The 18,020-nt window shown below is 42.9% G+C and overlaps 1 protein-coding gene across 4 annotated transcripts in view; it reads left to right on the top strand.

Annotated features, from left to right (window-relative positions):
* Positions 1–18,020, top strand: part of fgf12a (fibroblast growth factor 12a) — a 40,601-nt gene that overhangs the window by 16,975 nt on the left and 5,606 nt on the right. For all 4 annotated transcript variants that reach the window (XM_086203604.1, XM_086203603.1, XM_086203601.1 and 1 more), the window contains 2 exons: positions 3,258–3,368; positions 8,946–9,049. In XM_086203604.1, the coding sequence (XP_086059730.1) occupies positions 3,258–3,368; positions 8,946–9,049 (215 nt within the window). The remainder of the gene's footprint in view (positions 1–3,257; positions 3,369–8,945; positions 9,050–18,020) is intronic.

The following is an 18,020-nucleotide window of genomic DNA, read 5'->3' as shown; positions in this document are numbered from 1 at the left end:
TTTTATGACTGTGACAGTCTTTCATGTAGCCACTAATTAGCGATTGCTGTTTTTAAGAAACATAAAAAGCTTCTGAATGTATTTCATCCGGAAATCAAAACACAGGCCTTATTTCAGGCATCGACCCAAAAAGAACTGATTAAAAACCCACTGACTCGGTGACGAGGGAACCAAACACTCAACAATGCTAACTCACTTCCGGGCTACAGGAAAATATTCTTTTGTCCGTCTATTGAATGATCATCTCTCAAAGAAAAGACTCGAAAAATGCGTTTTTTCATTCTAAGTTTTTTTTTCGGCCTCCTCTTGAGTACGTTGCATTATTAAAAATAATCCATGTTTATTTTACACTGGCCCATTTCATCCTCTGAAGCCAGACACGTGAGTTCTTGACAAACTCCCCCCTAGAAGTCCACTTTCTTTTTATTCACCAGCTTCTGGAAGCCTGCCCAGGGGCCGGGTTCATAGATCAGCCCTCGGGGTCTGAAAAGCGCTGCTTTACACCTACGTTCGTTCCCTCGACCAACAGAGGGCGACTCCGCTGGTTGCAAAAGGAAGTCTGATTGTCAAAATGAAAAGACCCAACTTCTCACTCGATGTATTCCCTCTGCAAACATTTTCTGAAGTTTATAATCCCGGACGTTTATCGTCAGTACAGCATGATGCCATTTTGTAAAGTTGCCATTTAAAATAAAAGTTGTGGCTACTTTAACAAGATGTTATCACGGTAACGTGTCTGTATCTCAGTCAGGGTCCCCCCCCCCCCCCCCCCACTGCTGTTCCAGCTCCGTGCTCTCCTTCATAAACGGCCGTATCAAACTAAACTCAAAATATGAGCTCACATGGGTCCACTTTAGCATCTGCTGCTGAAGCTGATACATTGATGTCTCTCTGGATAACAAATACAAAATGTTCTTTAAATAAATCAGACCGTTTCTTTTTATTTTTATGTCATACTGCACTGCACTGAACTGGCTGACCTCTAAGCCTTGTTATGACCTTGGAAGACAAACAGGACACATCGAAAGAACCCTGAGCTGAACAGTGCAGTTTACTAAAGGTCTCGTTTTTCATCGGATGTAGTGATCCTGCTGCTGATTGTGTAATCACTGTATGTCAATGCTGTCCAACCGTAATTTGCGGCACCCATAACTGAAAGAAATGTATTCACCAGTGCAAATGAACCACAGAGTTGGCGAGTGACATGAGGGGATCAAACGTTTAGCGGTCAGGAAGGATAATAAAGAGCATAATTCTATGCTACTCTATATTATTGACTATTTGTACATCTGCAACAAATAGACCACCACTACCAATGTTTTAGAAGACGTCTTGAGAGGCGTAAGTATGCGATGTTTTCTTTTTCAGGATATTTCTCTGAGCATTTAACATGCAGCCTGCTGTTGCTTTTAAGAGTGTGCGCGCACACACACGCGCACACACACATGCGCACACACACGCACACATACACAAAACAGACATGCAACTTCCCCTCAGTTTTCGTACATGAATCAGTTTCTCCTTCTGCAGCTCCCCCCACATTGTTGCAAAAAAGTACCGTATATATGTGTGTGTGTGCGCAGGAGAAATGCTGTTTGCCAGTCTGCACGCACTTAGCACCCCCCCCCCCCACCCAAAAAACAAAATGCAGTTTTAGTCATGCAATCTGATTTTAGGTGCACACTATGAAATTGCATCTAAATCAGCCAGAAACAAGTTAGTTCATCTACCCTTGAGTTTACTGGACAAAATACATCATTTCTTTCTTTGGCTAGCAGGAGAATAAACAGTAATACCACATTGTCTCAGAGTCTCAATAGCTCAGCCCCAGGAAAATCAACAGTTTACTGTTTAGCCCTGGTGTTTCATTGGCGTAGCATGACTAAATAAGAACATGGTGCTTTTATCTGCCTTCCAAATGAGTGTGGTTCCCTGTAACGGTGTCATCTCACTGCTGCTTTTACGCAAATCAAGACTAGTCTGAGTGGTCGTGGAGACCGCACTTCCATTCTCCCTCTGATAAACACAGTTTTCCCATTTCTGCTTGGCATTGCCTCGGGCCAAGATTCTCGCCTTAACCCAGGCTAATCCCCGCATCCACCTGCAGCTCGTCTAGCGCTTTCAGCATCATCCTGGCTGCCAGCCAGATGTCACAGCCTCAAAGCTGAAGGTCGAGTCAGGGTTATTGCAATGAAAAATCTCTAAACTTCTGGTCAGTTGGCTTTAGAACTACCACTGGAACTACCATCGCAGTAGGTCAGAATCTCCTAATAACTCCATCATTTTCATTGCATAATAAGGCATGCTGACCCAAAAAAGCACGGACGGCTGACACCAAATAAAGCATGACAGTGTGGTTTGGGCAACATTCAAATGATGGAAAAATCTGATTTCTTTGCTAAATACAGGAAGACATGATGAGACAGTAACAACGTTCTCATTGATTTCCTGTCGTCATAAAAGCATCATCAAAAAAAACAAGATGTTGTCTTACTCAGACAGTCGACTCATTACGAGCCATCCCGCGCTGTCACAGCTGGTAAAGCAGGGAAAATCCGGAAGTTGAGATTTTCCTGTTGGATTTATTAAAATAAGCACGTGAATATGAATTTTGGTTAAAAAGGTTATACTGAGGAAACTGCAGAGGCTGGATGGTGCCCCAGTCATTCGTTTGTGGTTAAATATAATTGATTATTTGGAGAATTAATTTGCAAAAATGGATATAAGACATACAAGTTAGACAAAATAAAAGGAGGCATTCATAGAAGTTATCAATAAATACATTAAAAATGCTAATTTAATTAGATGGATCTATTTTTGCAAATTAATTGATTGATAAACTTCGGAGAAAAATTCATGTTTTTTTTAATGAAAAACTATGCATCAATACGTAGTGTTTTTTTTTTTTTTTTAAATAAGGCAATGAGACAGTGAAAAATTCAATAACTGGTCGTTTTCTCACGCCTCCACTGACAACTTGTCATTTTTTATCGTTAAACTGTATATTTGCTGTGTGTGCTACACTTCTCGGTAACTGTTCCTGAACCTCTTTAATAATCACAGCTGTGAACACTGAGTGCAGGTATCTACTCATTATTAAGATTCTGTCATGCTGAAGAGAATGTTATTCTGACATGTTCTTGGTGGGGTGGGGGCTGTGGCTCGGCCACTGGTTTGTGTATGCGTGTTGGTATTTCTGTGCGTGCGTGTGTGTGTGTGTGTGTCTGTGTGTGTGTGTGTGTGTGCGTGTGTTACAGAGCCGCAGCTGAAAGGCATCGTGACACGACTGTTCAGCCAGCAGGGCTTCTACCTGCGGATGCAGCCAGATGGAACCATCGACGGCAGCAAAGACGAGAACAGTGACAACAGTGAGTGGAGCATTGTGGAAGTTTGCTGCTTCCGGCGTAAAACATTTAATAGCAGTGAATCACTAAGTTATGTAATATATATTTTATGGTCAGTGTTAATTCTTACATAACTGATGTCAAAATTGTTTGGAGAGGTCTGCGGTGAATTGGATTAACAATAAAAAGAAAATGCCTGATTAATAATTCAACCGGCAGAATAACGTCTTGTTTGCATCTGGTTATGTAATCGTATACATCATTTTCAAACGTGGAGATAAATGTGTCAAAACACCCTCAGAGGGGTCATAAATTCCTGCTCAGCATACTGAATTGGCTTCGTTTAGATGCATATGATATATATTTTACAGTGAATATATGATATGCAATACTGAGCAGATAATTTAATATAGGAGAATTTCAATAATTGAGCTGTTTTCATTGCACAATGGAGCCTGGAAGCCTGAAACATCTGTAGCCTGACATCTTTGCGCGGGGATGGGAGTTTCGCTCCAAATATCTGTGTTACAACTTGATGATGTCTCGCCCCCTGTTTGAATTTTCATTCTGGCGAAAGATGAGATGGCAAAAATCAGAATGAATCACATGCTGAATGAATATTTGCCCCCCCCCCCCAATAAAAAATCACCACCTTTAATTTTAAAGTTCACCTGGGAACAACAGCCCCTGAGCTCTGACTACCCACCAAACTTTGACATGACAAAAAGAAGTTCAACAGAGTTCCTAACAGCAATAAAACTACTTGGCTCCGACACAAAAGTCGTATCAGAGTCGATATTAAAACATGGAGGCTTTTGTAATCGTTCCTCAGGAAGTGAAGGATCAAGGAAGAGATATGTCAGTGGTCCTCAAAGCAATAATGACATGACTCCCGGTCTGGAGCCAAGCCAGACAGGAAACCAATCATGATTCTTTCTTGTGTAAAACATCTTGCCGGTCTTAAAGGGCTTGGGAGCCAAAGCTGCTGGACTGTAGCAGTCATACAGTGTCTCTCCCTGTCACTCTCTTTATGTTTTATGAGAAGAGAACCTCCGTGAGAACCACTTATACAATCATGTTGAGTCAGAATAAAAAGGATTACCGCTCAGGGGACGAAGAGTTTAGTGAATAACATTCACATAATGCATTTACTCTTTAAGCCTTAAACATATCACTATTTGGGGAGGGGGGTTGTGTGGCCCTCCTGCTGTTTTCAAAAGGTTTTGGTGTTGAGGGTTTTGTTGTATGTAAGGGTTTCCCCACCTCGAGGTAATCCTCTTGTTAAGCAGTCCTGCCTGACCAAGGATGGAGGAGCTGAGTGAATAATTCAGCCACAGGAAACTAAAAATACCACCTTCTCCGTTTGTACCCAATAAATAATTCTCTACATGAGATGCCTCAAGCTTAGATAGTCCGAAGGAAGACACAGAAAGAGAGCAGGGGGTCCAGTGAGAGGAGTTTGAGGTGTTTTAGGGGGGGAGATATTGACAGAGAAAATAGAATGGAGGAGATCAGAATTATGGACAAAGGTGATTTTGTATTCAGATCTTGCGCTGAGCTATTGATCGTCCAGCTGGATTATTTGAATAATAGATTACTCCTCCCCTTGAACCACGCCACTCGCTGACCTGCAACATCTTCAGCAGCAGCGGCAGATGCAGTGTGGTAATTTGTTTTCGGGGGGTGGGGGTGGGGGGGGTGGGGTCCAGTGGAACTGATGGGATTGCAGAGGAGGATGCCACCTGCATACTAGGTGTGAACTGAACTCAGAGTGCATTTCAATACATATTACACCGCATATTTCTGCACTTGGTTCAGTGAGTGAAAGGTCACCAAACAAGTGGAATTCTCTTTCAGCTGAAGTAAAGTTTTTGAACACTGAAGGCAGTTTGACGCAAAACTCTGCCGATCTGTGGAGGCAGAAGCATGACTGACGTCTGGCTAACTGCAAAAGCTACGAAACACCATCGATTTAATTAACTTCCATGTTCATTTGGACAGTTATTAATGTATTGTCATCAGTTGATCGCCTTCAGTAATTGCTGGCACACACACACACACACACACACAGGGGGTTATTACACACCTGTGCTATCAGGCGTTCACACTCCGTCTGTCTCTGATGCTCCTGCTTGATGGATGAAACAAAGAGACTAATTTTTAACGTGTCAAACTCCAAAATCTAATTCAAGACATCGCTCTCATCTTTACGCACCTTTACCGTAATTCCATCTCTCATCGTAGCGCTCCTCCGTGTCCTTGACATTTAAAGTTTCACTAGCCATCCTGCAGGATTTATTTCCTGCTGTGCCAGTATTCCTCACATCAAAATGGACCTCCTGTAGCCAACACCCCCCACCACCACCACCACCAGCACCACACACACACACACACACACACACACACACACACACACACACGCACACACACACTTTGGATTTGCTTGTGGGTGATTACAGCAACCCTGGAGGACTTTCAAGGATTTTCTCTTTTTTTTGCCTTATTGGTTTGTTTGAAGCCATTTGTCTGGCAATTTAACGAAAGCCCCCCCCCCCCCCCCCCCGCAACCCCCCAACAAGAAGAAAAAATATCGCTTAACTCTGTCCCCTCGCCGGTCCAGCTTCTCTCTGTTCTCTCAGTGAGAGATGGGATTGAGGTTATTAAGGAAGAGAAATTGCCTTCAGAACGGTATTCTAGCAGCCGTGTAGCTTTAAATGTAGAATCTATCAACCGCTGGAACAGCAAAAAAGCCCAACTTTTAGGAGGTGTATAAATGACAGCTCCAGTCAGTTACATAATTTTTTTTTTTGGCAGGCAAATGAGGGCAGGGAGGGCTGATTGTAATTATAGCAGAATAGTGTAGTCGTGCGCCATATTTCATGTCTTCCTCCTCAAGTCTGGCTAGGTCAGGATGTTTGAGGGCTCCATTTCAAGCGGTGACAAAAAAAAAATAAAAGCTTGAATCCGTTGGAGATAAAAGTTGATGGAATAAGTTTTAGTAATGATTTGACAGAAGTGAGAGAGAGAGAGCCATCAGACTATCGGAGGGTACGTTAGGTCAGAGAAGAGACAGAGGAGAAAAAAGCAATTGAGACGAGTACAAAATTTAAGGTGCTGCTGGACTCACGCCACGTCTTTGAAGCCCAGATACCTGCACCTCAAGGGTCCGGCCAGTATCACTGGCACCAGTGGCCCGAGGGCAGATCTAAACCACTGGCTGTGAAAAGCGACGTGTCGATATTTATTGAGTGAAATTGAATCAGCTCGGAGGACAGACCTGTGTTGGCATGTCTCCTCTCATCCCTGCCAGCGTTATCTGATAGTCCCCATCACCACTGGCAGAACAATCATCCCGACAAAACGGGAGAAGCTGCAGTGCATAAAGAACGTCCCCGAACCATCCTGGACCATGAAAGTCAGTGTCCTCAGGAGTCAGTAGAAGTAACCTGCAGTGGCAGCGGTAAATCATATCTACAGGCACTGAGTCAGATGGAAATGAGTCTCTTTCATGAGACCAAACAAGTCCGGTTGACTCTGAGGTCGTAATTCTGGGTAGCAAATGACTGGGATCGTTGAGAATGTTTAATAGACTATAACTCATCTTTTATCTTTACTGCTACTTCTATGGGATTCATTTGGGCTATTTTCTATCACACAAAGCGAATACTTTTTTAAGAAATGTCAAAGTTTGGTGTCACGACCCTATTAGCGCGCTATGATTCACGAGGTCCTATATTGACGCGCGATTTTATGCCACAGCGTCAACAATTTGGGTTATTTAACAGTTAGTCTGCGTGTTTTATTGTTGCCAGTCAGCCTTCAGTGAATCCAAATGTGATGGCAGCTGTGGAGTCTGATGGTGCCAAGACAGTCAAAACTGAGTAAACAACAACAACAACAAGATCCCCGTGAGGCAGGTTTGATGTAAATCTGAACGTTAAACTGCCCGTTCCTGATTCTAACAGGACAATATCTGGGTTTCCTTTTTTTTTGTCATTCTGATTAAAGATTTCACATTTTAGACCCGACGGGTGTGGCGTTCACGTGCACCAGCAGATTAAATCCGAATCGCTCATGTGACACTTATGTCTCAGCTCTGCCGTTTGTTATCGCCTCAAGTTCCACGTCTGCAAACCGTAAAAGTTGCAAGGCTCCAGTCCAGTCGTGATCGTGGGATTCAACTTGTTTCGAAAACGTTGATACTTTACTCCTTTTCTTGTTCGTAGTCATCAAGTAATGTTTCGTTTTGTCGAGATTGAATTGGAAACCAACTCTCAGCAGAGTTCCAGTTGAACTCCAGAGACGGCCATTTTGACAAAAGACAGAGAATAGAAAAAACACAGCCAATAATCGATCGGCTCATGTACACGTACGCTATTTATTTTGATCCTTTTTTGAAAAGGTTTCTAGCACTGCAACTGAATGAAATTTCCATTGAATGGGGTGATAGCAGTCTTAATTAAGTGATTATATTTAATACATTTTTATTCAGTTTGGGCTTTTAAACTAATTAGAAATTAGAAAATTGGGGGGGGGGGAACTACATTTTTAGTTTAGTAAATTTGACACAGTAGGATTTTTTTTATAATTGTGCAGCTAGAAAGTCTCCTAAACCATCTTTTTGCTATTATACATGATGTAATGCATAAGTGCACCATTTTATCCTTTTTCATTAACAGCACATAATGAGATGTGCTGCCTAATTTGTCAAGGAAGAATTTCCCTCAGCTATAAAACAACCGTGGCAACAGGAAATTATTCGTCTGCCATCCTACTGTCAATCAAACAAGACACTGATTCATTTCACTCTTTCTTTTATTTGAATAAAGCAGGTTGTGTTGACATTTTTGCTTTTTTTTTTTTAAAAAAAAGATCTCTACCTCTGAGTATCTTCTCTCTCTTCTGTTTGTATTAAAGTGCAGTTTATCAAGATCTTACGTAACCCTTCCATGTTTTATCATGAAAATTGTTATAAAGGGACAATTCACCCAAAAATGAAATTTCAGTCATTATCTACTCACCTTCTGACGGTGGGGTGAAGTCTGATTTTTTTAATCCACGAAACTGCTGGAGTCTCTCAGGAAAAAGTGTTGAAAAAGAAGTGAATGGACACCAATTTTTAAACATCCCCCCAAAAAAAATAGATTACGAAATCTTCAAATGCCTCCAAGCTGCTCGTCTGATTTAATAACAGGTTCCTGAAGCCTCGATGCTGCAAGTAGCTCAGAAAAACGTCGCCGACGCCATGTTTCCAGCGAGGCTAAAAACATGGCGTCATAGATGGGAGCGCCTGCTACAGGTAGCAGGGAGGCGAACAGCACGTTATTGTGCCTTTCTGTCTCTTTAATCTTCGCAGCTAACTTGAGAAGAAAACCGATCATCCCATATTTTAATATTTTTAACCGCTTCTTTAATCTTTCACATCATCCTTGTCCTGTACTTTATGAACTTTTCTGTCGACAGAAAGCCAGGAGATGAGAGGCTGCCATGTCTACAAGTGAAAACTAAACTATTCTATTCTCTCCTTTGTCTCTGATGTCTCTCTTTGTCACGCCCCCCCCCCCACCTTGCTCACCCCCTCCATCTCTGTCTCCTCTGCAGCCCTGTTTAATCTTATTCCTGTGGGTTTGAGAGTGGTGGCGATCCAAGGGGTGAAGAGTGGCTTCTACATTGCTATGAATGGCGAGGGCATGCTCTACAGCTCGGTGAGACACAGCCCCTCTGATGTTACTTGTGTGTGTGTGTGTGTGTGTGTGTGTGTGTGTGTGTGTGCGTGCGTGCGTGTGTGTTACCAGCATGTGTATTTACACAATCAAGTGTGTAATACTTTGCCCAGCTCTTTGTCTCTTTTATTAATATCACACCGCAAAGCATCTTTCATCTCTGCTCCATCCAAGAATGCCTCTTTTGTGTTGCAACGCTCATTATACCCCCCCCCCCCCATCCACCCCCCTTTGTTGTAGAAGCAACATGTTTTACATTCAATGTGACATCAATGCTCGGCCCGTTTTACAATGGCTGCTTTTAGCGGCTAGAGTAGAGGTTACTTCTGCAGCAGCTACAAAGAGACGTTCCATTCTTTTGATGTTGATGGCGATGCCGTTTTTTTTTTTTAATTTTTATGAAAGAATACTGCAAACACATCATCTTTTCAGCTGTGCACTGTTTTGCTTGTTTTGGAATTAATTTGAACCTCTCTTACTTTGAAGAAAAGTTGAATCATTTCAGGATATTAACAGGATTACGGGTCAAAAAGAAGGAAAAAAAAACTTTTTAAAGCACAGCTGGAGGAGTAAATCTAACGCAGTGTAAGATAGGAGAAGCACATAGGCAAGTGTGGGTAGTAGAGGCCCGGGTGGGGGTGGATGGAGTCACGGCTGTCAGTTGGAGAAAACAAGGATGAGGATGAAGAAATGCTTCTGGGGCACGTTTTTTTTTTTTTTTTTTTAAAGTTGCAGAGGAATGAGTGAGAGAAATTGGGTGGAAGCGTAGACGGAGATATTGAGACAGGAAGATGTCCCTAGTTGGTGTGGTTATATAACTTCCAGTCTCGTGGTTTCTAATCCAGTTGAATAAAAAACAAAAAGGAAACGGAAAGTGATGTGAGGGCTTTGTTACCTGCACACCCTTGCAAAGTGACACGAACGAGCGGCAGGAGCCGGAATTCATAAACTGACCATCTGCCCAACTTTTTGTTTTTTTGCCTTCTCAGAATACTCATAAAATCTTTAAAGGACACAGTGAAACCCGTGTCTACTGAAATGGAAATTACATTGATTGATAAGGGAACAGCTTTACCGTGAGAGGAACAGAAACAGAGCAGATGTCTTTTGTTGTTGTTGTTGTTTTTTTAAAGAAATATTGCGAATTTAGTGTCATTTCAGTTGCCCAAACACCTGTTAGCGCCTCAGTAGGAGCGCTCACGAGTTCGGAGAAGGGCGTCGACCCTTATGACTCATCCAGGTTGACGGTTTCATTCAGAACTTAAGACTCATAAGCAGATTTTTGCTCTCAGAGTAGAATAATCCTCCTTCTCCCACCGGTCTATCTACTTCTAATTCATGTTAACCAGTGTCCAGACAGTAATCATTTGACTTGTTAAAAGGACTCCCTACACACACACACACACACACACACACACACACACACACACACACACACACACACACACACCCTGTATGAAATCATCATTTGCGTCAGAGTATTATTAATTACAAGTGAGGCGGTGTCAAACGGCAGCTTTCAGCTCAACAAACACTCGCTCCATTAATCCTTTTAATCATCATTTTTACGGGCGGTGGACGATGTTTTTGACCTTTCTATCACAGGTAAAGGAAATGTTTGTCAGAGGGTGATGCGGTTTTGCTGTGAGGCTGTTTTTTTTAATTAGTGACATGAAGTGAACGCACATACGGAGGCGGCTACCGATGTGAAGCACGGGAGCTTCGCATGCATCGGTAAGCAGAATGCTGGTTGGTGCATGTTAGATCTCAGGGAGGCTTCTAAGAGCCTTGAAGAGCCACAGAGTGCTCATAAAGAGGCTGAATTAACATGCAAACTACCTGCATGGGAGCGGAGCTAGCCTGGCTTTCTGCATTGCTTTAATTTACCAATATGGATGTGAAAGATTGCGAGTGTTTTCAAGGGGACATTTCTGTTCTTTATTCCAGCTTTTATGGCAGAGCGTGTGGTGAGATCACAGCAATAAAATACTCACATTTATTAATATTTTTGTCCAGGTTCCTTCTCCTCCTCATCTCACTCCCGTCAAGGTCTTTACTCTTGTGCAGGCTATGAAACTTGTGATTGCTTGTTTTGTTATCTTGTTTTTGTCTTTCTGAATCTTTAGAGGAAAGATGCACTGCCCCCCCCCCCCACACACACACACACACTCACACACACACCTCCAGGAGGTATTTGCTGAAGGATATCCTCCCTCGCGCTGACTTGTTAGCTCACAGGAATACAACACGCTTGCCCCCGAAGGTTGCACCATAGCTTAGCTTTCCTATTTCAACCTGTGATTTACATGTGCTGAGGACATGTAAGCTGGCGGGTTTGAGCTCACTGCTGAGGCTGATGTAGCCATGCAGGGGTGAGCAGGGTGATAATGCTTGTGTGGAGTGTTTAGCAATAAAGTGTGTGTGTGGGGGCTGAGCATCCACAATGAAGAGTTCCCTTTCCATTATTTATAACTCTTCTCGAATGACCTATTTTGCTGTACTGCAGTAATATCTATGTCTATCTAGCTATCTATCTATCTATCTATCTATCTAGCTAGCTAGCTAGCTAGCTACCTTATTTATGACTCAGAAAATATAGCGCGTCACAGTCAAACCTTCACTCAAGGCCGTCAGACAGGAGTGAGCGAGCGAGAGGGACAGAGGGAGGCAGAGAGACAGAGAGAAGTGGAAGGTTAGCAAGTGTCGTAGTTTGTTTGAGGGACAAATGCTAATGTGTAGTCGCCCTGTCTCAAGAACACAATGGTTGTGTTGTGACTGTGTGCGTCAGTCCTCTGACTAATGACTTCTTCCCTCAATCAGTAGATCTTTTTGTTGCTTAATAAGAATAAGTCTGTAAAAGTCTGTAAACAGTAAATGTGCCCATTTCCGAGATGATATCATCATGTAAAGCTGCATATGGTTTGTATTTGTTTTCTTTTTTATGCTTAATGAATAGATTGAACAATGGAGTGAATATTAATATTAGGGGCCATTCATTTTGTATTCCGTTTACGAATGAATAATTTGAAAGTTTCTTAATGCATCACTCTTAGAAACTGAGGACAATCTATAAACTTTTGTTGCTAGAAGTAGGTGAAAATAAGAGTTTGAAAGAACTCTATATTGCAGAATGTATTCCAAAAATAAAAACAGTAGCAGCAGTGTAATGGAAAATACTGTCCTACTAGAAACACCAACATGAGCCTATAGCGGAAGAAAACTCCAGGATTATTTGTTGCACTTGAAACAAATGAATCAGTGGAAAACTGACAAACAATGTTGGACTGGGACATTTGTAATGTTTTGAGAAGCTCTCTGTGTCAAAACGTGATGAGCTACATCTTCAGTTTGATGAGTCTGGATCAGCTGATGATGAGAGTCTATCATTTCCTGCGTGCCTTGTCTCTGCAAGAGGCATAGCCGCAATCCATGCAGCTATCTGCAGTAAGAAATCTCAGACTTCCATATGCGAAGATCCGTGATGTCTGTTTAGGCGTGAATAATTATACAGTATTATACAGTGTTTACAGCGCCAAAAAAGTTCTCCCTGATGGGGGAGAGGAAAGTAAAGTGCAGGAAATGAGTAGAATGAGAATAGAGAGTATTTGGTTAATCAGTATTTTTCCTCAGTGCGTGTTTTCATTATTTGTTTGTTAGTCATGAATCTTCAATGTCTTCTGTGGAAGGAGTTTAGGAAGGACAACAGAACCTCAGGATAGAAAGAAAGAAAGAGCGAGAAAGTGTTGTTTTTTTTCAAGTCTAGACCATCCCCGACCTGAATCTCTCCTTGAATACGAATAAGCTCACCGGGAGTTCCATGGCGAGCCTGGGATTCTCTGTGAGGCTAAATCTCTGTGATACGCTGATGGCTCAGGCCCATATTTAAATGGAGGTCCTTCCCATATCCTCTGCATCTGTGGCCAATGTCAGAGGACAGCAGGCTGCAGCAGCAGCAGGCCTCCTTAATGCAGAACCGGAGAGCTGCCCCCCTCCGCTGATGGAGCTTCTACCTGATTTGGATTCAGTTTGCGTTCAACCCAGTTCTGTTGGCAACCCACTTTTATATCCATTACATCTTGCTCTTCTTCTGTGCACCCCCATGTCCTCACTCAGCCTTCACCGGCCCCGGCACTCGAGGTAACTGATCGTCCTTCAGAGAAAAGCAGGAAACTTACGACTGATATGAAGAGACAGTGATCGATCACTTTTATACAACTATCCTCAAAAATTTGGCAAATATAAAAAGTTCCAAAGAGATTTAGCTGTGCTTGAACATTGCTCAACATTTGGCTTCTCCCACCAGTTATAAACTATCAAAACAGTCTAAAACGTTTATAAAAATCACATAAACACAGTGAGGGCGCCCTCTCATGGGCTGTGAAATATTTTCCAAGTTGAAGCTCAATTTTTGCAAGGGAAATCAATCAAGAAGAATAGTTATCTAAAAATATGATGGAATGATTTGTAAGACTGTGTCAGCTTTATAGAATATCAACATTATGAAAAATTAGAGTTCCATAAAATGTTTATGGTGATGGTGAAGTCCGTGAAGTAAAATCAACATTAGCGTTATGGTTCACTGCAAAATAATATATTTATATTACAAGTATCACAGATGGACCGTGAAGTAGTAGTAGTAGTAGAAGTAGTAGAAGTACTACTTGTAGTAGTAGTAGCTCCACTAGCTAATTTCTCATCAGGTTGCCCTGGTTTGTCATCAGAGCCCTGGGGGTTATGACCCTTGAACTGGGAGGACAGCTCCAGCAGATTCCAAGTACAACATTTGAGGTCCGCAAGAGTCCAGTCCTGGGAACAGTAGATACTGTGCTGAGCCCTCTAACTCCCGGGCCTCTGGTAATATGAACCTGAGCTTGAAGAAGACACACCAACATGGCCGTAGTGAGCATAAACACCAGTTTCCTTTAATGTGACATAAACTTCGCAAGCAAACAATCCTAAAATGTGAACCTAAATCTCGCTCGCCTTGCCTCCCCCCCCCCTCTTTGTGGTATGCACGACATATCTGCATCGCCCCCCGGCGCAGGAACGAAGATGATACAAGTTTTATTTGTCCCTGTTTAAAAATGTAATCGCTCGAGGAAGAAATGAGAACTTTGATCTGTTTTTAGTAAATCACAGGGTGCAGTATCGTTGACCTGATGGCAGCAGTTCAAACTGATGACGCAAAAGGGGGGTTGAGGGTGTGGGTGTGTGCGTGTGTGTGCGTGTGTGTCTGGTCTCCTACAATGTTTGCCTTCATCACTGTACATACACATACTTGAAATGACATCAATTACCTTTAAATTTACAATATGGTCAAAACCTAAGGGTGAACTTTATAGATCGATATTTGCTCATTTAAAGCAAATGAATGAGGAACATTTTATGAGAAATGTGATGAAGATTGTTTTGTGCTGAAACCACTAAAACATTTATAGTCAGTCCCTAGCTGTCCCGAGTGTTTGTTCACTGGGTCTCAGGCGTACCCTTGCGTTTATTTATCTTTAGCTTCCTACTGAGGCCCATAATGGAGGCACGTGAGCAATCCCACGTGCCTAGTTTCACTGACGAGTCCTTCGCCGCTCCCCTTCATATCATCACAGAATATAAATAAGTGTCCTTGTAATCAGTTACTATTACTAAGCACAGCCTGTTGCGCTGAACTGTGGCATCTCCTTTTAATTTATTTCACTTGAGTTGATTATGTATTCTAATCAGAAGTGTGTGTGTGTGTGTGTGTGTGTGTGTGTGTGTGAGCATTGTGTCGCATTCAGTTTGGGTGTGTACTCCTGTCCCCGTGTGGTGGTGTAGTTCATGCATGTCCATTAAGGAGATCTCATTAATCACGGGAGACTCCGACCTCGTCTCCTCACCTCATTTTTTCATTATGTCATCTGCAAACAAGTTACACCGTCAAAGACTTCAGAGTCACTTACATTCCACCCCTATGGTTCCTGGGACCCGGGGTACTTTCTGGCCCGCTCTGAGCTCTTTCATAGACTGTAACACAGCATCGTCCTTGTGGACCCATTTGAAGGGGATTCTACAGTGTGTCAGCAAAGAAAAGTGTTTGATTGTGAAGAGCTTGTGTGCTCTTACCTGTTCGTGTGTGTGTGTGTGTGTGTGTGTGTGTGTGTGTGTGTGTGTGTGTGTGCATGCACTTGACCTGATTTGGGCTCAGAACAGATGAAGAAGGGACAAAAGCGGTGGTGGCGGCGGTGGTGTGTCATGTATCAGTGTCTGCCTCCTACCCTCTTGAACACATACACTATGTTCAAAAACACACATGCAGCCAGACAGGCAGGATGTGACCCTCAGTGGCCCAACAGAGAGAGAGATGTCGACTGGTTGACAGTGTGTCAGCAGGCCTAGATAAACTCACCGCCAGAAGCTGTACACCCAGCCTGTCCTCCCTCCTGCTGGCCAGCGAGACGCTTCCACAATGCCAACCATGTGACCTCACCTTCCCGAGTCCTTTACGCAGCCTGCTTTGCACTGCTGTGTCTTATAAATGAGCAGTCATGGTAACAGACTGTGAATAAACTGTTAAACAGCCTTTAATTCTCATATCATTAATCAATATTTTTTTTCTCACTCTTAGTATGTTGTCAGTTTCCCTTCAGCTCCACCAAACTCAATCATCATTTAGCGACCTACCAAAGTTATGAAGCAGTTCTGGGATAAAGGATTCATGACCATTGACCAATCTGCTCCTCTTCTTTGCCAAGTACTCATTACTCTTTTGCATTTTTGCGTGACATCATCATGACCTAATTCACCGTGGGCCCATTACCTTAACTTAAGGTGTTGCAAATCACCCTCATTAGCCCTCATTACCGCCAGCTGGTCCCCATCAGCCAATCAATATTCAAACCACACTCACTGTTACCTCCCCCACCAGTTTCTGTGTTGCCAGGCTTTGGTAATCAGTTGTCTAATCGTTTATGTTTCCAGTTGAAACCTCTCTTAGTTCCGGGTGGTAGCCCACCTATGCTAACGACCTGTGTCTGGTGTAGGGTTGGATGTGGTTCCCATCTAAACCGGATCCACAGCAGTCATGCGCAGCAGTGTTGTAATTCCCCGACCTACCTCTCACGTCTTGTTGGGTCCTCTTTTACAGTTTTGTAAAACTGCCTAATATTTTAGCCGTTACAGGAAATAATCTGAGGAGCTTGGTTTATGCTCTCAGCAAGTGATTCGTGGTCTATTCTTGTTTCTAGTGGAATCATTATTGGACACAATGTAAAACGGGATACAGACCCAAGTCACTTCAGCCAATCCCTTCAGAACAAGGAATTCACAAAGAGGCAGCCTACCGGAAACCAGATAACCAGGATATTGCATGACGTAACCGCATGCATCCGAGCCTACCAGTTCCTAGCTTTCAGCCATTTCCTGGTATTCGGCCTGTACGTCCCGCCGGCCCCACCAAAGAGGAGGCTCTGGGCCCCGTGCGCAGGCATTCATCTGAAGCATCCTCGTCAGTCACGCTATGTGAAACCCAACAGCCTCCCGAGCCTCCTCACTATCATTGACTATAAAATCTTTTAATTTGTGAATTTTGGGTTTCACAAGTCTTAGCTGTGTGGTTTTCTTCTGTCTCTTAGCCCTCATTAACCCTGTTTCCTGCATTAGCAGGCAGCAATATTTGCTAATCAGCTTTTTGTGCTGCCCCCATATTCCCCCCTAGAAAAAAAACAAAAAACAAGTTAAGACCACATGATATGCTTTGAAGCATTTAAGGGTTAATATACTCAACCGACAAATGCACAGCAACAACAAGACACTTATCGCTTGTGTTATCCAGCCATGTAAATGCCAAAAGGTTTCTGAGTTATGCGGTAGATATGAATGTAATTTTTTTGTGGCACTCAAAGTAATGGAAAATGACATTAAAACAACAACATTGTGCCTGCTGCTCTGTGAGTTCAAGAAAAAGCCGTTAACAGTTTTCATAGGGACAGTTTTGTCTAAGTGGTCCCAATAAAAACTACTTGTGGTAATTAGGTCATCACGGCTACTGAAAAATTAAAAGTGTGTTTGTTTTTTTTTTAATCACATCACAAAGTTAAAACACAATGGAGTCAGAAAGACTGAGTTATGCTTCCACTTCATTCAGGGGACTTTCATTTCTACAGGATGTACCTCAATTAACCCAGCGTCATACCTCACACCGTCTCCAATCTTAAATTAGATGATTTACAGCATGTGGGCTTGCTTTTTGTCCACAAAATGAAGGCAATCCCCGTCAATGTCACGTTGAGGGAGGCACACACGCACGCACGCACGCACTCTACCCACATACGTTACCAGTCACCTCCAGCGGGAAGCAGAATTGGGCTGTCAGTCAGATGGACAACCTTAAAAGGGCACAGAAACCTGCAGGAGGTATTAATGAATGAAATATGGCTCTGCCAACCAAGCACCAATCTCTCTCTCTCTCTCACACACACACACACACACACACACATACACACACACACACGCTCGCATGAGACAACACATCGTCCAGCTGTTGTGTAACACCTGCATCTATTTTGGACGGATACGACTTTCCCCGTTCCCCCGAATCAAACTGAGATTGCTTTTTAATTTAGCCTCTCGCAGGCAGGAAGCGCTCAGACACGGAGGGGAGCAGAGGGACCACCGGTAGGGGTGATGAATTTGACATCCATCTCGTTAGCGCACGTTAATCAGCACACCTGCTTTAGTAAGTTTAGATATTTGTCGTAAAGTAAAGACACAGTCACTGCCCTGCCAATTTAAAGGTTAATGCCACCACCAACCTCATTAGATTTTGATAAATGTGACCAAAGGGGCCTTCGGGCTTTCTCGACCCTCCCCTGAACTCCTAGACTTCTGCACCTGTACCTTAGCCCTCTTATTGCCTCCCTCAAGATCAGTCCCTTAAAAATATGCTACAGAGAGCAGAGATTTGAGATTAATGCAGATT

The sequence above is a fragment of the Aulostomus chinensis genome, chromosome 5 (genome assembly GCF_037954235.1).
Source record: "Aulostomus chinensis isolate RoL2024-O1b breed Wild chromosome 5, RoL_Achi_v1.0, whole genome shotgun sequence".
Lineage (NCBI taxonomy): Eukaryota > Metazoa > Chordata > Actinopteri > Syngnathiformes > Aulostomidae > Aulostomus > Aulostomus chinensis.
This window is presented reverse-complemented; position numbering and strand designations above follow the sequence as displayed.